The 24,424-nt window shown below is 37.9% G+C and overlaps 1 protein-coding gene across 2 annotated transcripts in view; it reads left to right on the top strand.

Annotated features, from left to right (window-relative positions):
* Positions 1-24,424, top strand: part of ST8SIA6 (ST8 alpha-N-acetyl-neuraminide alpha-2,8-sialyltransferase 6) — a 138,597-nt gene that overhangs the window by 85,349 nt on the left and 28,824 nt on the right. For both annotated transcript variants that reach the window (XM_072749427.1, XM_072749426.1), the window contains one exon: positions 13,400-13,486. In XM_072749427.1, the coding sequence (XP_072605528.1) occupies positions 13,400-13,486 (87 nt within the window). The remainder of the gene's footprint in view (positions 1-13,399; positions 13,487-24,424) is intronic.

A 24,424-nucleotide genomic window follows, 5' to 3' on the forward strand; every position in this document is an offset into this window, starting at 1 on the left:
ATCCTTTTTCTCATCTTCAGAAATGTGATTGTGTTTTGAGAGGAAATAGGAAAGTCCTAAAGAGCAGCTTTCTTCTTTTTTTATTCATTCTTTCTGTCCTGGTGATGTACTCCCATGTTGCAAATGTTCATGAAGGAGGCACTGAAAATTAAGGTTTTGGTTTTGCTACGAGGTACTGCTTGATTTGGGCATTATATCAAATCAGACCAGCAATGTAAATTCACTTACCTCCAAATAATTCTGAAAATACCATTATGAATGAGTTTTCATTTGCTCTATAAAATTCCTTTTTAAACCTCCAGATCTACTCGCTATTCTTTTGTATTCTTGTTGCATGCTCTACAAGGCTGACTTTTGGGCTCCAGTAGGTGGACTCTCATAACCATTGGCTTCTGGTTAGGGTCAGTGTATGGGAATTATTTATAGGAGAGTGGAAAGTGGGAAGAGAGGACATTTGGAGTATTTATTTCCCCCAAATGCTCTTTATGGGCTTGATTTAGGGATGATACATCCTTTATCAGAGGCCATCACTCCTATCCAGTGGCCTGCTTCTGTACCTCCAACTGTATCTTTGAGTAACCTATAGACTTGGGATGCTAACAACTTTCCTACTGTACCATCGTTGCTGGCCTTTGAATGGGCTTCACCAATCTGTGTTGCTTTTCCTATACCACACCCCAGTCCTCTGTAGACACCCCACTCCCTCTTGGCTGTCTAAGGTCAGTCACTGTGGCACTCTCCTAGCATGTGTCTTAAACATGTAATTAATATCAAAACTCCAAAAGTTAATTGCCTAGGGCAGAGAAAGTGTTCTTTTCTAAAAAATCAATATCTGACTTTTTCACACATGGCAGTTTGGAGATCTCACTGGGGCTGTCAAGAAGAACATTGGCATTTTTAGGAATTAATTCCTGAGGCTGTTTTAGAATATTTTAACTTGTCTGAGGGACAAGTGTAGAGAGAATAAATGCTTAAGATCCCTTTCTCCTGTGCCAATTGACAATAGCCACAGTGTTCTAAATAGAAGCTACTGTCACATAGAGTTGAAAACAATGTAAATTAAATTCTAATTTTAGTGGATGAAATGTCAGTACAATATATTTCTATTATTCATAGCTCAATTCAGTCTGCCTTCTGTATACTTCTTTTTGTTAGTTGTCATACATTCATCAGCCATTTCTTTTTTTTTATTTATTTATGATAGTCACAGAGAGAGAGAGAGAGGCAGAAACACAGGCAGAGGGAGAAGCAGGCTCCATGCACTGGGAGCCCAACGTGGGATTTGATCCCAGGTCTCCAGGATCACGCTCTGGGCCAAAGGCAGGGTGCTAAACCCCTGCTCCACCCAGGGATCCCTCATCAGCCATTTCTTTAAAAGTTTTGCCCCATAAAAATGATTAGCTGTATTAACTGAAAATCTTATAACATTATACTGATTTGCAGCATTTGGTTTCATGTAAAACTGGGTTCTTCAAGGATTGGGAGAAACTAGCTACAAAAAACTAACCTGTACACAATACCAGTTAGAAACCTACTGATTTAGTGGTGTCTAAGTGGCTCAGTTGGTTAGGTGACTGACTTGATTTCAGCTCAGGTCATGATCTCAGGGTTGTGAGGTCAAGCCCTGCGTCACGCTACCTGCACAGCAGAGTCTGCTTGAGATTCTCTCTCTCCCTCTGTCCCTACCCCTGCTTGCATATTGTCTCAAATAAATAAATAGAACCTTTTTAAAAAAAAATTTTTTATTGACTTAATATTGGTATTTCCCTTAGACATTCCCTTAGACAAAAAGGCTGGCTTTCACCATGAAGTGATGTTATAAGAAACTAAATCAGTATCTCAGCAGCTTAATTGGGATAATAGATTAATATCTTCAAGATTACTTCTAGGTGTCTAATAAATACCCAATAAGTACCCAATAAGTATTTAATGATTACACGAATTAACCAGAAGTTACATAGGGCTTTTTAAAAAGTCTTATTTCTATCTTAATGAGATAAAACTAGCCATATCGTATGGGTCTTTGTCTCCAAAGAGCAGTTTCTAGGAGAGTATTTTCAATTTTAATATATTTACTTAGTGTCATTTCAAATGTTACTTATAATTTGTATTTTATTTTGAGTATTATTGATAGCGATTTAAATAGACCTTATTTATTCTTTTGAAAATAACTTGCTGCATTATTTAGTATGATTTATTGTATGTCTTGGGACCAGAAAATGTTTCTGATGGGATTAATTTCAGTTTCATTATGAAAATAGATGAGATGCAGTGTGATACATTGGAAATAGAGCCAGACTGTGAATCAAAAGTCATGAGTTTAATTCTTAGCTCATCCACTTACAATATAATATTGAGCAAGCTATTCATCATCTCAGAATTTTGAGTTATGTCATCCATAAAAATGGGGTAATGTCATAGAGACAGCTGTCTTTCAAGGTTGTGGGGTGAGGACTATCCTAAATGTAAATTTGCAGAAAGTATGATTTATGGTGTGATTTAGAGCATTTTACTTAACAGGAAAGGTTTACAGGGACACATTTCTCCCGTCAATTAGTACACACTTGTGGCATACGTGAATTTTACCTTCTCAGATGGTTTTCCACTCCAGCCATGTTCCCATTTTACAGGTCATGATCACAATTTTAATTTTCTAAGAAGGCTGGTTGGTGATTTATTTTTCAGTAAGAAAGGGCAAGTATGTAGAGAAAAATGTGTGTTTTGATATTCTTTATTCTTTAGTCTTCCCTTTGTAATGTTTAGAGGGTAACCCTTCATTTCTAGAGTGGACATACAAAAGATTCCCTAAGCATAGCAACCTTGGGAAGTAAATAGCTTGATCAACTGTCTTCTGATTATAAAATGGCCAGGAATATTTCTTCCTTTGTAATAGGTAGGTCTGCTTTAATGTGTTGACTTAGTTTTAAATATCAGTGACTATAAAGTCAGAAGCCCTTCTATATAGTTAACTTATTAGAAAAGTTAGATACCTTATGATTGATATCTTTCAATATTAAGTTAAATTGGAGCCAGCTACAATTTATTGGGGGATGCATGTCACTAAAACGAAAATGTTTTAAAGTCACTACATATTTTATAATGCACCTTTATTCTAATTGGCAGTGGATGAGAAGTTTAATGTTCTAGCTTACGCTTGATAGAAAGGCAAACTCTATCTAATTAACTAACACAACTAACACAACTCTGTTTTCCAAGGAAGTCAAAGTAAAAGTATAATGCACTTTTTTTTTCTTGAGCATTTGCTCAAAATCTTGGTGGAGATAAAATCACCTTTAATTTCCAAGATAGCAGTTACTATTTGGATTGAATGTGATAGTTTTGTTTCATTCGGGCTTGGGACCACTGTGGATCAGTCTTGATTGAAGAATCAGGTGGGGCAGCCAGGTCTCCCTTGGCCTTCTTGGCAGGCCTCCAAAAGCTCAAACTAGGGTGGAGGGGTAGTGAAAGGTTTTGAGTCAGGTCAACAGGTTGTCCAGTTGGAGGGAAGTGTAGGAGCAGCTGTGCACTCATTCATATTTAACAACTTGCTCAGGAAAGAGGCAGCCCTGATTGGTCACATTTGCCGATGCCTGTGGTGTAAATACTACCACCTTGGCCAGTTTCGAGCTATCGATGTTTTAACAATTTAAGACAAATGATCATATCGAGCATCTTTTCTGACCACGATGGTATAAAACTTGATACTAATTGCTTGAAGAAAACTGGAAAATACCCAAATAGGGAATATTAATCAGTATGCTACTGAACAACCAATGGGTCAAGAAGAAATCAAATTAAGATTTGTTTTTCAGCCTAACGTTATATATCTTGAAAATGTTCTGTATGTCCTTGAGAAGAATGTATATTCTGCTGCTTTTGGATGGAATGTTCATGAAATTTCTGTTTATCTGGTCTGTTTATCTGGTCTAATGTGTCATTTAAGGCTGATGTTTCCTTACTGATTTTCTATCTGGATGGTCTATCCATTATTAAAGACCCCTATCATTATTGTATTGCTGTTTATTTCTCCCATTAAGTATGTTAATATTTGCTTTATATATTCAGGTGATTCTATGTTGGATGCATAAATATTAGAAATGTTTTTTTCTTTTGGGTTCACCCTTTTATCATTATGTAATAGTCGTATTTGTCTTTTATTACAGTCTTTAGTTTTTTTAAATTAATTTTTAAAAAGATTTATTTATTTATTTATTTATTTATTTATTTATTTATTTGAGACACAGAGACACAGGTAGAAACACAGGCAGAGGAAGGAGCAGGCTCCCTGCAAGGACCCTAATGTGAGACTCGATCCCAGGACCCTGGGATCATGCCCTGAGCCGAAGGCAATGCTCAACCACTGAGCCACCCAGCCATCCCTATAGTCTTTGTTTTAAAGCCCACTTTGATATAAGCATAGCTATTCCTATTCCACTTTTCTTTTGGTTTACATTTGCATGGATACCTTTTTCCATCTTTTCACTTTCAATCTGTCATTCCTTATGTCTAAAGAGAGTCTCTTGTAGACAGCATATAGACAGCTCTTGTTTTTCTTTCATCCATTCAGCCACTCTGTCTTTTAATTGGAGAATTTAGTCCATTTACATTTAAAGTATTTATTGCAGGTATGTACTTATTGCTATTTTTTTCATTATTTTCTGGCGGTTCCTAATAGTTTCTGTTTCTTTTTTCTCTTGCTGTCTTCCTTTGTGGTTTGATGACTTTCTTTAGTGGTATGATTATAATCCTTTCTCTTTCTCTTTTGTGTATTTACTGTATTCTGTTTTTGCTTTGTGGTTACCATGAGGCTTACATATAAGAATTTCTCTATAAGTCTATTTTAAGTTGATAATAACCATTGTAAAGCTCAATATTGTTATTTTTCCCCCTCAATATATTATGTGTCTGATGTCTCATTTTACATCTTTTTATCTTTTTATATTGTGGATCCTTTGATTATTGTAATTGTAGTTATTTTTCTGTCTTTTAACTTTTATACAAGCTTTATAAGTGATTGATCTACTCCCTTTACTATATATTTACCTTTCCAGTGAGATTTATTCTTCTTTATTTGTTCTTGTTACTAATTCATGCTCTTTTTTTCAATGTTTAGTCCCTTTAATTTTTTTAAGGCTAGTTTAATGATGATGAACTCCTTTAGCTTTTGCTTTTTTGTAAAATTCTGTCTCTTTTTCAAGTCTGAACAATAACTCTTTGGGTAGAATATTCTTGGTTGGATGTTATTTTTCTTTCAGCACTTTTTTTTTTTAAAGAGGAAGCATTTTTTTTAAATTTTTATTTATTTATGATAGTCACAGAGAGAGAGAGAGAGGCAGAGACACAGGCAGAGGGAGAAGCAGGCTCCATGCACCGGGAGCCCGACGTGGGATTCGATCCCGGGTCTCCAGGATCGCGCCCTGGGCCAAAGGCAGGTGCTAAACCGCTGCGCCACCCAGGGATCCCTCTTTCAGCACTTTGAATGTATCATGCCATCTTCTGGTCTGTGAAGTTTCTGCTAAAAAATCTGCTTAGTCTTATGTGGGTTCCCAACATAGAAAGTTGTTCTTGTCTTGCTGCTTTGAATATTCTTTCCATGTCTTTCACTTTTGACACTTTAATTATAATAGGTCTTCATATGTGTTTCTTTGGGTTCCTCTTTTCTGGAAATCTCTAGGCATCTTGGATCTGTATGTCTGTTTCATTCCATGGGTTAGGGAAGTTTTTAAACATTTTTTTAAAAGACTTCTGCCCCTTTCTGTCTTTTCCTTATGGGAGCCAAATGATATGAACAGTAGCTCTTTTGATGCTGTGCCATAGGTCGCTTAAGCTATGTTCACTTTTTAAAAAAATTCTTTACTCTTTTTGTTGCTCTGATTGGGTGAGTTCCACTGCCTTGTCCCTGAGTTGACTGATCCTTTGTTCTGCTTCATCTGGTCTGTTGTGGAACCCCTCTAGGATATTTTTCAGTCTAGTGATTATATTCTACAGTTCCATGACTTCTATTTAGTGCTTTCTTATATTTTATCTCTTTTGAAGTTCTTGCTATGTCTATCCATTCATCTCCCCAGTTCTGTGAGCATCTTTGTGACCATTACTTTCAACTTTTTTTCCAGGTAAGTTACTTATCTCCATTTCATTAAGGTTTTGTTTTTTTTTTCCTGAGGCTTTCTGTTCTTTCATGTGGAACACATTCCTCTGTGTTGACTTCTGTAAAATAGATGGAACAATCACCTCACCCAGTCTTAAAGGAGTGGCTTTGTGTAAAATATGAAGCTTGTGTCTCAACCCCGCCCCAGCTCTTGGTTGTATCTCAAACCTTTGTGCTTGCCTAAGCAGACTGTTGTAGTTTTCATCACCTCCAGTAGTTAAATATGTGCCAGTACTTGTCAGTGTCCCAAAGTGGAGGATCTCAGTGCCTAGGTTCTCTCTGGAAGCCAGAACCTCAGGCATCAGCTTTTTAAAGTATGCCAATATATATACGGTCCTGTGGGACTGTTAGCCTAAACCCTACCAGCCTCCAAAATTAGGTGATCTGGAGGTGTTCCATGGATGGCAGTAGCAAAAATCAGAGCCCCAGATAAATGTAATAAACCTTTTCTGGGTGACACAGGCAAGCTAGAGCAAAGCAGAGAGAGTACCAAGATGTGTCCACAGCCTGCATTCTTTGAAAGCATCTCTGTAGGCCATAAATGTGTGCCAAATCTGAAGGCTGCCCCTCAGATGATAGCTCCAGGACAAGTAAAAAGAGGCCTCCTTCGCAGAAAGACTATGTGATGTGCTTCAGATCACTGTTTGTGTGGTGTCCTGTGGGTGATAGCCTGCCAAGAACTGTCAGACTGATTGCCATAGTCCCATGGGACTCAGAAAGGCAAGCCCCTCCAGTGACCAGAGTCAGGTGATTGGGAGGTGTCACCTGGGTGGCAGCCACAAATACTGGGGTACCAGACATAATGACCAGGGTACCAGGCATGGAAAGCTCCCCTCCAAAAGATGCTGGTGCTCTGGAGGACAGCAGAGTATGAGTGTGAACACAGCACCTGTTGTCAAGGACTCTGGAAAGGATTACAGTCAGCCCTTAGGTACATGTTCAGTTAGAAGCCTGCCTCTCAGGCCATAGTTATGATGATTAGCTAATAGGTTTCCTTCACTAAAGACCAAGTTCCTGGACCACTGAGGATGGTCACTGCTTCTGAATTCTTTCTCTGTTACAGTCCTGTGGGAACCATGAGAGATCGCTCTCATCATCAGAGCCAGGTCTCGTAGAGGTATACCCTAACAACAGTCACAAAAATTGGGGTGCTAGACAGGGATGTGAGCTCCTTTTTGCAGACACTTATTATTACAGTCCCATGGAACCAGGACTGCAAGCTCCCCTGGCCTCTAGAGCTAGGCAGTCAAGGTGGCAGCTGCAGAAATCAGGGCATCATATGTCTAAAAGTTCCTTTATGGGATATACTGCTTTAATGGAGCACAGCAGAGGGAGCATGAAAACGGCATCCATCAGCCTCCATCCCCGAGAATGGTCCTGCAGGCTTCTAGATGTGTGTGTGAAATTAGATACCTGCCTCCTTAGCCTGGTGTTTTTATGTAAGTAGGGAACCTCTACTTTAAGTATCGAGTAGTCAGCTGCCATTGAGTTGGGTCCTGGGGTGGGTGAGTCCAAGCACACAAGCGCTTGAAGAACAGTTTCTCAGATTGCTTCATTCTCGTGGGTCTTGGACATAAGGCCCACTGGTTTTCAAAGTTAGAATTTTAAGGGCTCATCTTACCAAGGGTATGTCTTGAAGGTTGAAATGCACATGGGATTCAAACCCTTTGCTCCTCAGGGAGAATCTCAGGGTTTTGAGTTCCCTGCTAGTTGTGGGCCACTGCCTTGGGGGTGGCGTTTATGGAGAGATTGTGTCTCAGCCTTTCCTACCTACTATGACGTTTCCTTCTCATTTGCTTAACATGTAGTTGTTACCCAGCCAGCCTTTAGTTTTGCTTTGTGTGTGTGTGTGTGTGTGTGTGTGTGTGTGTGTGTGTGTGTTTAAGGGGAAATCGTTGCATATGTAGCTGCAGACTCAGTGTGTCCGAGGTGAGTTTAGGATCTATCTGTGTCACCATCTTGAACCAGAACTGTCCTATATTTTAACTGCACCTTCAAAGTTAGCAATGTTGGATCTCTCTGAACACATCTCCCTCTGATTGTGACCTCTGTTTCTTCTTGGGAGAGCTTTGTAGTTAGTGCCTTTCAACAAATATGTCCATTGTGTGTAAGTTGTCAAATTTTTTTGGCAGAAAGTTGTTGTAATACTTTTATGTCTGTAGGACTGTGAGTCCTGCAATCTGTCATTGGTCTCATCTTGGTCATTTGTGTCTGTTTTTCACCTGAGCAATGTGATAATAAGTCTATCAATTTTATTTTTATTTTTTATTTTTTTTAAAAGATTTTATTTATTCAGAAGAGATGCAGAGAGAGCAAGAGAGGCAGAGGCAGAGGGAAAAGCAGGCTCGCTGCAGAGCAGGGAGCCTGATGTGGGGCTCAATCCTAGGACCCAGAATCATGACCTAAGCTGCAGGCAGATGCTTAGCTGACTAAGCCACTCAGACACCCTATTAATTATATTTTTAAAACAAACCCACTTTTAATTAGTTCTACTATGGTAGATCTTTTCTCACCTTTTACTTTTGTTTGCTTATATGAAATGTTTATTTTGTAAATAATATGTGATTGGTTCCTGCTTATTGAAAATCCAAGATGACTTTCTCTGCCTTTTAATTGGTATGTTTACATTATTTACATTTAATATGATTATTCATATGGATGGATTTAAATCTACTATCATGTTATTTGTTTTCTATTTGCCTACTCTTTGTTCCTTTTCCTTTTCCTGCCTTCTTTTGGTTGTTATTTTATGATTACATCATCACTTTTTATGGCTTTGTTGTTACTGATTGCTTTTTTTTTATTTAAATTTTTTTATTATTATTTATTTATGATAGTCATACAGAGAGAGAGAGAGAGAGAGGCAGAGACACAGGCAGAGGGAGAAGCAGGCTCCATGCACCGGGAGCCCGACGTGGGATTCGATCCCGGGTCTCCAGGATCGCACCCTGGGCCAAAGGCAGGCGCCAAACCGCTGCGCCACCCAGGGATCCCGTTACTGATTGCTTTAAGTGAACACTACAGTTTTTTACCTTAAATGAAATGAATTGCATGGGTTCACTTATACGTTTTGTTGTTTTTTTTTTAATAGTGTAGTACTGTCAATGTATTTTCTCTTCCTTATGACTTCCTGAATAACTTTGTCTTTTCTCTAGCTTACCTTAATGTAAGAATACAGCATAGAATACATACAAATTAACGTACAAAATATGTGTTAATTTGCTATTTATGTTATTGGTAAGGCTTCTGGTCCATAGTAGACTATTGGTAATTACATTTTTGCAGAGTCAAAAGTTATATGTGACTTTTCGACTGCACAAAGGGTGAGGACCACTAACCCCTGTGTTGTTTGAAGGTCAACTGTTTACATTTTAATTGTCATCACAATCTGCTTTCAAATGCTTTATATCATCCCCTTTCTGGCCTTTGTTCTATAGTTGTCAGGGGTTCATTCTACATATGTTATAAACTGTCCAATATATTATTATTATTATATTTACTTTAAATAGTAGGGGTGCCTACTTCTCCCTCTGCCTCTGTGTTCCCTCTCACTCTCTCTCAAGTAAATAAATGAAATCTTTAAAAAAATTATTTATTAGATGTAGAAAAAGAAGAAGATTTTTGTATATATTTACATATTTGCCATTTCTAGTGTTCTTTGTTACTTTGTATCGATCTGGATTTACTCTGGGTTCCTTTTTCTTCTGCTGGAAGGACTCCTTTAACATTCCTTGTACTGCAAGTGTGCTGGTATGAATTCTTTCAGCCTTTGTATGTCTGAAAAAGTCCTTGTTTTACCCTCATTTTTTGAAAGATTTGCTAACTATGGAAATCTAAATTGATTGACAATCCCCCTAAATCATGTTCCTTATTTTAATGGTATTGTTCCATGCCTTCTATTTTGTGTTGTTTCTGACAAGTCTGCTGTAATCTTATTTTGTTTCTATGTATATAATATGTCTCTTTTCTCTACTTAAAAAAAAATATATATATATATATATTTTATCTGTTTATTTATTTGAGAGAGAGAGAGAGAGAGAAAGAGAGTGAGCACAAGTGGGGCAGGGGAGGGGCAGAGGGAGAGGGACAAACAGACTCTTCACTGAGCAGGGAGTCCTACATGGGCCTCCATCCCAGGACCCCAGGATTGTGACCTGAGCTGAAGGCAGATGCTTAACTGAGCCACCCAGGCACCCCTCTTTTGTCTTAACTACTTTTAAGATTTTTTCTTTATCACTGGTTAAAGAAATTTTATCATTCTGTGTCTTAGTAGTTTAAGATAGATAGGAAGATTGATGATTGATTGATTTAGAGACTGTGCTCACACAAGTTGTGGGAGGGCAGAGGAAGAGGGAAAGCAAAAAATCCTCAAGCAGACTCCCCACTGAGAGGGGAGCCCTATTTGGGGCTCGATATTCTGACTCTGAGATTATGACCTGAGTTGAAATCATGCATCTGGGTGCTTAACTGATTCAGCCACCCAGGCACTGCTAGTGTGTGTGTGTGTGTGTGTGTGTGTGTGTATGTGTGTGTGTGTTTTAATGTCTCTTGTATTTTCACTTTGTTGAGCTTTTGGGATCTGTGGATTTATAGTTCTTATTTGGAAAATTTGCCACCTTAATTTTTTGAAAAAGTTTTTTGTCTTCCCTGTCTTTCTAGGGTCATAATATCCCAGACATTAGACCACTTGAGATTATCTTACAGCTGAATGATTGTAACTTTTTGACTCAATCTTTTATTTCCTTTTATGTCTCATTTTCAGTAGTTTCTACTGCTCTGTCTTCAAGTCACTAATCTTACTATCTTAGCTATGCATCATAAGCAATTAAATTTTCTTTTCATCTTATAAATAGCATTTAAAGAAAACTTCAAACTGACGAACTTAGTTTTATAAGAGGATATTAATTTCATACTTACTGTAGTTTTATGTTTTATCTTGATAACTTCAAATACAGTTGCAGTTCTCATTGATTTAATTAGAAGATATTTGTATTTGGCTTCTCTCTTCATATTCTCTTTCATTGAGTTTTGTGAGATAGCATTACCTTTGTTACTTTGCCTGATAGACCCTGGTACACTTAGTGTCCTGTTTTGAATATGATCAAATGACTAAAAACCATGCCTTGCTGATAGACAAGACTCCAAACAGGAGAGAATAGTCACAGTGTCGTGTCTCTGTTAAAGAGCCAGAAATTGAGAGAGCCTTGGGTAGGTTGCTGAATGTGTATCTCTCTCTCTCTCTCGCTTTCTCTCTCTCTCTCTCTCTCTCTCGATTAACAATGTCTTGCAGAGTCTCTGGGTATCTCCTACCATGTGGAAACAGGTCAATATTTACTCCAGCTAGGAAGTGTCACACTTTAGACAAAGCTTTGGAGGTAGAGTATATAGATATCTCAGGCTACTTGGCATACTGGGACAAGTCTTACCTATGGGAGTGAGGAAAATCTATTAAGATTGGAGGACTATATATAAGTAAAACTATTTTTTAACTTCTCCTGTGATAGCTTTTTGCTTTGCTTCTCCTTTGGTAGATAACAGCTTTTAAGATTTTCAGATTTTCGGGATTCCCTGGGTGGCGCAGCGGTTTGGCGCCTGCCTTTGGCCCAGGGCGCGATCCTGGAGACCCGGGATCGAATCCCACGTCGGGCTCCCGGTGCAAGGAGCCTGCTTCTCCCTCTGCCTGTGTCTCTGCCTTTCTCTCTCTCTCTGTGACTATCATAAATAAAAATTAAAAAAAAAATTAAAAAAGATTTTCAGATTTTCTTAGCTGGGCCAACAGCAGTCAGGGGAAATATATATATATATATATATATATATATATATATATATATATATATTTTTTTTTTTTTTTTTTTATTTTGGCAGCACCATTGAAAAGAGAGATACCCAAAAGGTAGGTAAACTTCAGAGGGAGAGGAGTTGCTTGATGACCTTCCTAACCTATAACAAATATCTCTTTCAGAGCTAAGCTTTGGAGGGTCTGCTTTTTGCTGGATGGAGATGGGGGAGTGATTTCTAACAGGATTTTTCATAGCCCTCTCCCTTCTCCACCCACCCCATCACACATTATCTTCTCCATGCAGAGCCTTTGTCTCAAGTAGTAAGCAACAAATGACTAAGATGCTAATTGGAAGAAAATTTAAGGTTTTTTTTTTCACACAAAGGAAAGAAGATGTGGTTTATGTATACAATGGAATATTACTCAGCAATTAGAAATGACAAATACCCACCATTTGCTTCAACGTGGATGGAACTGGAGGGTATTATGCTGAGTGAAATAAGTCAATTGGAGAAGGACAAACAGTATATGTTCTCATTCATTTGGGGAATATGAATAATAGCGTTTTATTTTCTTATTGTTTTTCAAATTTTAAAAAGATTTTATTTATTTGAAGAAGAAGAGTGTGTGTGTGTGTGTGTGTGAGAGAGAGAGAGAGAGAGAGAGAGAGAGAGAGGGAGAGACTGAAAGCACAAGTCGTGGGGGATGGGGGAGCAGATGGAGAGGGAGAAGCAGGCTGTCTGCTGAGCAGGGATCCTGATGTGGGGCTTGATCTAGGATCATGACCTGAGCTGAAGGCAGGCAGATACTTAGCCAACTGAGCCATCCAGGGGCCCCAGTACTTGCATTTTAAATGATAACCCTTAAAGTTAGTCTTTTTATGATTAAAGAAATCAATACTTACAAATTGAATTTCAGGTAGAAGGAGATTTACTGGGGACTGGGATTCTGCAAAACCTATAGGTTTTTTATGCCAATATACATCTCTCTTAACTTAATCTGTTTTTTTAGTGTATATTCAGAATTAAAATTTAAGATGATTATTTTAGGACATTTTATCCATATATCCCAAGGTAAATAAATCAACTTAGAGTATAAAAAAGTGATAAACTGTATATTTATGGTAAACATCTATAAAATATATTTGTCAGTGAGTTATAACGAAATGAAATGGCTGTAAGATATGAATGCGAATTGGGGTGCTGTCATGGTTTATTTGTAATACCAGACTTGACTTATGGTATGCACAAATTATACATTCCTGAATCAACATAATAATTCTTTCCAAATTTATGGTCCGAGAGGTTTGGAAAAGGGTATGATATTAACTTGTTTCTACATTACCTTATTTCAGAAAAGATTTAGAGAGCTAAAATGAGCAGATTCTAAAAGTGTCCTTTAGAACACCTATATGTATGTTTAGCAATATGTGGGATCTCTGTTTTCTAATTTTACTGATGTTTGACTTTTAGGTATTTAGAGAGTGACTATCTTCAGATTATCAGAAATATACAGAACTGTCCATGGAAACGACAAGAAGAAGAATATGAGAATTTTAGGTAAAAAAAAAATCACTTCATAAATATTACGGGATTTAAAAAAATGTCTTGTGTATTTGCTTTGGTATGGGAAATAACATGTCATGAGAAAGAAGAGTAGAAGGGGCCACCTGACATTCAGATTGATTTACTTCTCAGATCCCCCTCCTGAGACCCAGGGTGTCCTATCCCCATCTCTTATATAGAAATGTAATCCTGCTATTGGAATTCATGACAAAAAAACCTTAAGTTCAAAAAAGAAATTTTTGTTGTACTGTTAATTATATTTTAAAGGACATCGGTGCTTCTTTATACCATTTGTATTTGGTATTTACTTATTTTGTAAATAAAATATGATAGCATTCAGGAGTGCTCGGAAAACATAGAGTGAAAATGTCATCCACGGTCCCGTCACTTCTGGACAAAAACTGTGTTCCTCTCTGTGTTTTTCCTTCCAGTTTTCTTGTTGGCATTTAAACACCAGCATTAAAAAAAATAAAATAAACACCAGCATCATTCAGGACTGTGAGTGGTTACAGCTGATAACCTGGAGAGGAGCCATCAACCAGACAAGACCAGGTTATCGGTTGATGATTATAGAACTGTTCTGTTCGTGGATAACTTGGATCCCATCTAGACAGAGGGAAATTGCATCAAAGCACGATGCAGCAAGGGGTGCATAGACATTTACCTGGTACCCCTTACTCCCAGCCCTATGGCACAGCCAGGCCAGTTGTCTCTGTGCTTGCCTGGTCTACCTGGCTCTGCTTCTCTTGGCCACATTCTCATTCTTTGTTCTGCTTTTAACACAGGTTTTGTCCGGGGCCAAGTTATTATGTTACAGTCCAGAAATATGTTTTTATCTTTACTGGTTCATATTTTCAGACTGTAAGCCTTCAGCCTTTTGAAGACCTTCTGAAAGAGCCAGTTTTCCCCTGAGATTCTCTACAGAAGTATCTGCTACTTGTCTTTCTTTACTGTGGGAAGGAAGTGCTTCTTATTTACACAGTGCTGTGGCTTTGCCTGCCCCACTTTCACTTACTTTATGCTCAGGTCATTGGACCAGCTGACTTTTATTCTGCTAGAATGAGAAGGGTTCGGGCCAGCTCCCACTGAGTGAAAGAGGAACTTCCTGACCGGTTTAGAGCTCACAGTGAATATTTTCCCTCCATCAGGTAGACTCATGGGTGTGTCAGCTTCCTGTAGGATGCCATTAAGCATCTTTCCTAACTGATATTCAGGGTGAGGGGCAAGAAAAGGGATTCTTGTGTATTTAATTTCCAGGATATTTCATGCTACATAGTCTGATATAGACTGAATGTATCCCCTCAAAAGTCATAAATTGAAAACCTAGCTCCCAATGTGATGGTATTTGGAGGTGGAGCCTTTGGGAAGTGACTGGGTTATGAGGACTGAGCCCTCATAGGTGGGACAATGACCTGTACAAGATGCAAGACTGCCCTTGTGCCCCTTTCACTATGTGAGGACACAGCAAGAGATGCCATCTGAGACCCAGAAAGTGGCTTGAACCAGACAGCTAATCTGTTGTCATCTTGATCTTGGACTTCCCAGCCTACAGAACTGTGAAAATAAATTGATGTTTATAACACGCCCAGTCAATACTGTTCTGTTATAGCAGCTTAAATGGTTTAAGACACAGTCTACTGAAGACTAGACTTGAGAGATCTCTGTGACCAGGAGACTGGATAGAAGTATGCATATGCAGTTATAACATAAATGATCACAAGGTCAACAAGTGGCCAAGGAGTGTGGTTTAGAGAGACTTTTCTACATGTGCAGAAGAGACAAAAGAAGAAGAGGGAGAAACTGAAGTGCATTGAGCTGTTGAAGATGAGTCCAAGATAATCAGTTAGAAAGACTAGTGAGTAGTGACACAAATCACCAAAGTAGGGGTAAAGGAGCTTTTCCAACTGTGAAATTGCCTTAGTTCAGACCTTTTGCAAATAATACAAGGAAAACAAAGTATACTAAATAAGCAAAGTTTACTAAACAAAGTACACTGTTGGAGGGCACTGGCAAGCTACCAAGGCAGGGAGAATTTTTAGGACTAAAATCCAGAAGAAGGAAGCCAGGGAGGTGAGCCCTGCATTTGAGGCTGCCTTTTCTAAAAAAAAACTTGCTAAATGCTGACAGGCAGAGAAGCAGAGCAGAGCTTCCAGATATCCATAGAAAAGATCAGTTTTCTAAATGAGTGAAGCCCAGATCTGAATCATTTCCATCCTCAGTTGGATTCAGATCTACCGTAAGCCCAGATGCCTGAGAGAAGCAAAAGCAAATCCTCTCTTGAAGAAGGTAACCTTATTCTCAGTCTGCAGTGATCTCTGCAGATTTTAAGACAATGTCTGGTTCAATTAAAAAATATATGTATTCTCTTTAAAGTTTTTCTTTTTTTTTCCTTTCTTTTTCTTGTGATAAAAATCAGGAGTCTCTTCAAATCCAAAGCTGCTTGAGAGTCACTGCTGCAAATTATGCTGCATAGAAGCCATAGAGATTGATGATATGCAGACAGAATGGCCATTTTCTCCTTAGTACCATCTCAGTATAAAAAGCACATCAGTAACCATGATGATTACCCATGGCCTATCTATCCCTCCAGGGCCAGTTTAAGTAAACATCTGGAACTATAACACTGATTGTTTGTTGTCATGGAAGAGAATAGTCATGGTGACATTTATTTATTCACTTGAATATTTATTGTATTGTAATGTTCTTTTTATGGGCATATTTGTAAACTAAATTATGTACACCCTCAACAGAAGTCTGTACAATTAAATAGTAATTAAACTGTCCACTTTCCTAAATTTTTACTAATACAGCTGGCTAAATCTGGGGCTGGCTTATTTATAAAACTGGTAGTATAGGAACATTTCCTTTTATTAAATTGGCAAAGTCTCCATTTTCTTTATGTGAGCATTTTATATTGGAGAAAAGCGAAATGTGACCCTTTAAAAGGTGATAGTATCCTTTTAACAGGAATTACAGAAGGTGCATTAAATTCTGTCAAATATGAGCAAGTGAGTATATTCTAAATCCGCTTCTACCTAGCAGTTGACACCAAGGGGCTATTGGGAAATTATGGGACTTCTTTGGCCACATGATTTAAAAATGAGACAGTTTTTAAGAGTTACTTTTCTGAAATATATATGCCACTTGCTAGCGGGGGATGAATTTTGTTTATCAACAAATATCTGTTTAGGGTTTTTACTATGTTAAAGAACAATGGACCCCCTCAGCCTGGTATAGTGCAGGATACAAAGGTAGGACCTGAATAAATATATTTCAGATCAATAAACACCTGAAGGTACACAAGAAAAAACATAAGGTTTTCTTACCAATCTCAAAGAAATTGTAGTCAGTTTGGAAAGACAAAAAAGAAATCTATAAATACGTATATGATTTCATGTCAAAATGAGTGATTTATACAAATACCATGGTATATCACTACACTGTCCATGTGGGATATAAAATTTCATTTTATGGAAGGAGATAGATAGGACTTGAACTGTGACTCAGAGGATGAGTAGAAAGGGAGAGGTGGTGGAGTCAGGAGTAAACATCAGGGACTTTCAGGACCAGCTTCACTGGAACATGTGCTTGGGATAAAGAGAAGACCTGCAGGTAGATAGGGGTTAACCCAGGACACACAGAGCTCTGATGATCTGAGTAGAGCCCACAGATTTCCTGTAGACACTGGAGATACCAAGGGTATTACATAATGAATTTATTACTTTAGGGAATGTGTCTGGTTAGAAAAATGCTATGTGAATTGGACTTTTAGGAAGGAGTGAATAGACTGAAGAAGTCAGAGCAGGGGTCGCCTGAGTGGCTCAGTGGATGAACGTCCACTTTGGCTTTGGATCAGGGCATGATCCTAGGGTCCTGGGATCAAGTCCCACACTGGGCTCCCCGTGGGGAGCCTGCTTCTCCCTCTGCCTATGTCCCTGCCTCTCTCTCTCTCTCTCTCTCTCTCTCTGTCTCTCATAAATAGATAAATAAAATCTTTTTAAAAAAAAAAAAGAAGAAGAAAAAGGAAAAAAGCCAGAGCAGCCAGGGGCTGGCTGTACTGTAGAATGATGAACATCTAGAACGTCAATGGTAGCTCTAAAAATGTCAAGGAAGGGACACTTGATAGCTCTTTGGCAGCATGACGTCTTCTATTTATCTTTGTATCTCCAGTGCCCATCACCAAGAGGGAGCCCAATAAAGGGGTGCAGTAGACATGACAGAAGAATTGGCAGGACTTGGTTGCTTATTGATTCATAGGTTTCAACTGGAAGAAGATAAAGAGAATTGAGGACAAATGTGTGATTTTTCAGTTGTTTGGTTAGGGATAATAGAGGTGCTAGTGAAAAGCAGACAGACCTCAGAGGGAAGTTGGGCAGGCTGTGTTTGAGAAGACAGATGCAGAAGACGTTTCCTTAATGTAAGTGTTGAGAGATATTGTAATCCCCTGAAGAGGAAGGGTGATTGTAGCATAAAGCTGGCTTACGATAGAAGTGTGGCCCCGTGTGGAAGGGAATAGCCTGATGTATTCAAAGTCCTGACAGGGAAAAATCTGCAGCCAAGAATATTCTATCCAGCAAAGCTATCATTCAGAATAGATGGAGAGATAAGGAGTTTCCCAGACAAACAAAAGTTCAAGGAATTCATGACCACTACAGCAGCCCCACAAGAAATATTAAAGAGGGAACTTTTGGAGTGGAAAGGAAAGACCACAAGCAAGAGTCAGGAAAGTAAGAAGTGTAAAAGCAGTAAAAAGAACTATAGTCATAAAAATCGGTCAAGGGACTCACACAATAAAAGGATGTAGAGTATGACACTACATACCTAATAAAGTGTGGGGAGAGGGGAGTAAGGGATGGCTTCAAACATTAAGTGACCATCAACTTCATGCAGACTGCTCTATGCAGAACATGTTATATGCAAGCCGAATGGTAACCAGAAATCAAAAGTGAGTAATAAATATGCAAAAAATAAAGAGAAATGAATCCAAGTATATCACTAAAGAAAGCCAACCATAAAACAAGTAACAAAAACGGCAATAGATACATACCTTTCAATAATTACTTTGAATGTAAATGGACTAAACACTCCAATCAAAAGGCATAGGGTAACGAGATAGATAGAAAAATAAGACCCATCTACATGCTGCCTGCAAGGGATTCATTTCAGACCTAAAGACACCTGCAGATTGAAAGTGAAGGGATGAGGAAGCATTTATCATGCAAAGGGATTTGAAAAGAAAGTTGGGGTAACAATACTTATATGGGATAAAATAATTTTAAAACAGACGGTAACAAGAGATGAAGAAGGACACTATATACCCGTTAAGGGGACAATCCAACAAGAAGATTTAACAGTTGTGAATAGGTATATACCCAACATGGGAGTACCCAAATAGCTTTTATTTAAAAAAAAAAGTTTTCAATATCCTTTAGCCCTTGAAGAGCATTTGACACTGTTGACCAACCCTCTGACTCAGAGCAGTCTCTTCCCCTCTCTTTCTTTTCTCTGATTTTTCCCTTAGTTCTCTGGTGACTCCTCCTTTGTAGCTCCTCAGAGGTCTTACTACACAGTTACCAAATGTAGTGGGTTTTCTTTTTCCTTTTTTTCAATTTATGTATTTTTCAATTAATTAACATATAGTGTATTTTTAGTTTCAGAGGTAGAGTTCAGTGATTCATCAGTCTTAGGTAATACCCACTGCTCATTATATCACATGCCCTCCTTAATGTTCATCACCCAGTTATCCCATCTCCCTTGCCCCTCCCCTCAGCAACTCACAGTTTGTTTTTTATGATCAAGAGTCTCTTATGGTTTGTCTCCCTCTCTGATTACATTTTGTTTTATTTTTTCCCTTGCTTCCCCTATGATCCTCTGTTTTGTTTCTTAAGTTCCACATATGAGTGAGATCATAGGATAATTATCTTTCTCTGGTTGACTTACTTTGCTTAGCATAATACTCTCTAGTTCAATCCACATCATTGCAAATGGCAAGATTTCATTTATTGATGACTGAGTAGTATTCCATTATGTATAGATATGGTATATATATATCCATGGTATGTATGCCATATACATACACATATATACACTCATACACACTATATCTTCTTTATCCATTCATCTGTTGATGGACATTGGGGGAAGCACCCAAATGCTAAAAGCAGTTAGTAACAAACATTGAGTAAGTAATTGATAGTAATACAATAATACTTTAAGAAGCAAGAGAAATCTCAAACAACTGAACTGTATACTACAGCAACTAGAAAAGGAACAACAGACAAAACCCAAAAGCATAGAAGGAAGGGAATAATAAAATTAGAGAAGAAATAAATGAAGTAGAAACAAACAACAACAACAAAAAACCAAAAAACCCACAAGGGAACAGATCGATAAAACCAGGAGCTTGTTCTTTGAAAAGATCAACAAAATTGATGAACTTTTAGCCAGACTTAGGACAAACAAAAAAGGAAAGAGGACTGAAATAAACAAAATCAGAAATGAAAGAGGAGAAATAACAACCACACCACAGAAGTACAAAGAATTTTAATAGAATATTCTGAAAAATTATATGACAACAAATTGGACAACCTAGAAGAATTGGATAAATCTAGAAACATAACCTCCCAAAACGGAATCAGAAGAAATAGAAAATTTGAATAGACCAATTACCAGCAATGAAATTGAATCAGTAATCAAAAAACTTCCAATAAAAGTCCAGTACCAGATGGCTTCACAGGTGAATTCTACCTAACATTCCTCAAAAAGTTAAAAATAGGGGATCCCTGGGTGGCTCAGCAGTTTAGTACATGCCTTCAGCCCAGGGCGTGATCCTGGAGACCCAGGATCGAGTCCCACGTCAGGCTCCCGGCATGGAGCCTGCTTCTCCCTCTGCCTGTGTCTCTGCCTCTCTCTCTCTCTCTCTCTCATAAATAAATAAAATCTTTAAATAATCAACAAAACTAAAAGGCAACCTATGGAATGGGAGAAGATATTTACAAATGACATATTCAATAAAGGGTTAGTATCCAAAATATATGAAGAATTGATACAATTCAACACCCCCAAAATGAATAATCTAATTTAAAAATGGGCAGAACACATGGATAGATATTTCTTCAAAGGAGAGATCCGGATGGCCAACAGACACATGAAAAGATGCTCAACATCACTCATCCTGAGGGAAATGCAAATCAAAACTACAGAGATATCACCTCACACCTGTCAGAATGGCTAAAATCAAAACCACAAGAGGATGTAGAGAAAAAGGAATCCTCGTGCACTGTTAGTGGGAATCCAAACTGGTATAGCCACTGTGGAATGTAGTAAGGAAGTTCCTCAAAAAGTTAAAAATGGGGGATCCCTGGGTGGCTCAGCAGTTTAGTGCATGCCTTCGGCCCAGGGTGTGATCCTAGAGTCCCGGGATGGAGTCCCACGTCAGGCTCCCCGTATGGAGCCTGCTTCTCCCTCAGCCTGTGTCTCTGCCTCTCTCTCTCTCTCTGTGTCTCTCATAAATAAATAAATTCTTTTAAAAATTAAAAATAGAACTACTATCCAGTAATCACAGTAAAGAATATGAAAACACTAATTCGAAAGGATATATTCAACCCTATGTTTATTGCAGTAGCATTTTAATAGCCAATTATGGAAGCCAAGTCTCCATCAACTGAATTGATTAAGAAGTGATATATATATATATATATATATATATATATATATATATATATATAATACATACAGTGGAATATTATTCATCTACAAAGAATAATGAAATCTTGCCATTTGCAGCAACATGGATGGAGCTAGAGGATATAATGCTGAGTGAAATAAGTCAGAGAAAGACAAATATCATATAATTTCACTTACATGTGGAATTTAAGAAATGAAACAAAGGGGAAAAAAGACAACCCCCTACACAAACTCTTAACTATAGAGAACAAACTGATGATTACCAGAGGGAAGGTGGGCAGGGGGTGAAATAGGTGATGGAGATTAAGGAGTAAATTTATCATGAGGAGCACTAAATAATGTATAGAATTATTAAATCAGTACCTTTTCCACCCAAAATGAATATAACACTGTATGTTAACTATAGTGGTTTAAAAACTTAAGAAAAATTTGTGGCTCTCTAAAAAGCCTATTTTCTCAGCATCCCCCCGCCCCCCCACATATCAGTGTTTGTCCTCTTTTTACTGTTTTTTTTTTTAAGTCTTTACTCATTCAGCACTTCATGTGGAGTCTAAGAACTTGGAGCCTGGGATTTCAGTCCCTGGTTTCTCTGCCTTTCTTAGAAAAATATCTGCAGGTTAATGTCAGTGGTTCCATAAGTTCTTGAAACTGTATCTGAAATTTTTTCCATGTTCTGGGGAAAAGATCCCTGACTTTCATCTGCTTCTGATGGAGTCTAGGACCCCCTGAATGGACTAAAAATTTTTTTCTAAGATTTTATTTATTTATTCATGAGACACACACACACACACACACACACACACAGAGGCAGAGACACAGGCAGAGGGAGATGCAGGACTTGATCCCAGGACCCTGGGTCATGACCTGAGCCAAAGGTAGATAGATGCTCAACCACTGAGCCACCCAGGTGACCCGACTAAAATATTTCTAAGAACACATCCAGAACCACGGCTCTATTTGCTTTGGGATTTTGTTGCTCGTTTCATCTTCCCTGTAAGTGTGATTACCATTAGCTTAGGTGTGGCCCTAGCACACAAGTGTCCTCTCCCGTCATCTGGACTTTCTCAGTTGCGATTATGAATTGGCATTTCTGTGAGATCCTAGTGAACCTAAAGAGGGATTTCATAAGCAAGAGGTGAAGATGCCCTACCTTCTCTTTTTCTCCTGGCATCTCATTTCATTTGCATATAGCTGTACAAAGTTAAGAATGTTGAGCTGTCTGCCTTCTGCTTTTAAAATCGATTCTCCTCTTAAAGTTTTTCCCCCAAGCACAGACCAATACACATATAATAAATTTGTGGAAAATCGAACCTGGATTTCAGTTTGAGGAATTACTGCTCTTCACATTCTCTCCCTCGCATTTTTAGAAATTGATAATCATTTGCTTCAGCATGATGCTCACATATTTGAGAGTCATACCAAGATGCTTAAATTTAAATTAAGCATGATATGAAATGCTCCCTGTTCCTCTTTCTCTACTTCTTTATGTCACCCTTGAAAACCCCTTTGTGAAGCTCTGCAAACTTTTTGTAGGCAAATTTTATCTCAGCAGAAGATCTTTGAGCTTCAATAAGTAGTCTTAGATTCCCTAGGAACTGGCCTGGTAATTACTGCATTAGCTTTCATGAACTGTCTTCTTACTTAAAAGAACTGTATTCATTTGTGTAATCAATTATGGAAAACTAATAGGTACACAAAGCAACAGTGCTGAATTTTCATTTTGCTCTTCTTTTTTTCCCTTGCATAAATGCTCATGCTATTATTTGCTGTTATTTTGTTTTCGATTTTTTTTTTTGATCCTCAAAAACCCTTTGATTTCTTTAAACGTCCCTGGGTTTCATGGATGTGAGTCTGAAACCAAAATGACTGAATATTACCAGTCACATATTTACTGAAAATTTAGTGGCAGAGAGCAGTGCTATTATGTAAATGTACACATTTATTTTAAGAGTCATGCAAATGAGATGCTTTTCAAATTACTTGTAAACAGGTATTTTGTGTCTGATTACTTTGTTACAGATAACTATCGAATGGTAGCAATTTTATTAAATTAGGAATTATCCCCTCGGGTTTGATTAGATTAAAATTTCTTGAAAGTTATTTTCTTTGTTTTTCTTGTGTGGGAGGCTCCAACGTTATAGCAGTAGATTTGTTGAGTTTTCTATAACATCAGCCAATGTGTTGCTTTCATTTTTATTCGAGTTCCTCAAAAAATGGAACAATGAACAAAATGAACTTACAGGTCTTATATCACATAGGTTAATATTTTCTTACTACATGACAATTACATGACTGAAACAGTGCCCTTTAATGATTTAGTTTTGTGGAAGGATATAGATTCTTCAGATAAATAGATGGATTAAGTTAACAGATGTTTTTCAGAAATCATAGCACTGAGTAACCAGACTTAGTTTAACCAACAAAGCTTCCAGCTAATTTCTGAAATATTTCCCCAAAAAGCAGTGCTTATGGTTTGATTTTAGTATGTCACGAGCTTTCACTTTTTTTTCATTTATTTTTTTTTCATTTACTGAACATTATTATATCCCAGGCATTTTGTTTTGTAGCACAGATTTCTCAGAGAGAAGCAGTAGGCTTCTCTATGAGGGGGTTCTTTTGATTATACAAAACCATGTTCGGTTTTCTGAGCCACTGTTCCCCTCCTCCTCATATCCCTTAAATGCGTACTGTTTATGATTCATATGGGATGACTGTGATGACAGCTCAAAGCAATGCATATTTTATTTTTTTTAAATTTAAGAAGATGTGTGCACTTTATGATAGGTGTTTTGGGTCAGTTGTCAGATTGAAAAAGCTTCTTTTCCTCGTTTCCTCTGCATCGGGAACATTTTTCACCGTTAATATCCTGTCATATCATCTTCTATTTGTCATGCCATACAGCATGCCTGTGCATTTAGAGAAGCAACAAAAACCACACCGTGTCATTACGCCTGCCGTATTTAATAATAGAAGCGGGCTCTTGTACATTTAGAGAGTCATTCCTGTGTTAGTTTTCAGAATATAAACTTTGCCGTAAAAAATGCACCAAACCCACATGAGATTCACTGATCTTCCAAATTTTACTTCAAAACTTATCTTTCAAGTTGTACTCGATAGTAACTGTATTGCTTTATGAACCCAGGTCAGATAAGCATCCTTTTAGGCTGCCCTGCCTTTCAAGCCCTCTGTTCCTTATTGCACTGCTTACACTGTCTTTGTTGGTTCCTTACATTGTTTAAACACTGG

Source organism: Vulpes vulpes, chromosome 2 (genome assembly GCF_048418805.1).
Source record: "Vulpes vulpes isolate BD-2025 chromosome 2, VulVul3, whole genome shotgun sequence".
Classification (NCBI taxonomy): domain Eukaryota; kingdom Metazoa; phylum Chordata; class Mammalia; order Carnivora; family Canidae; genus Vulpes; species Vulpes vulpes.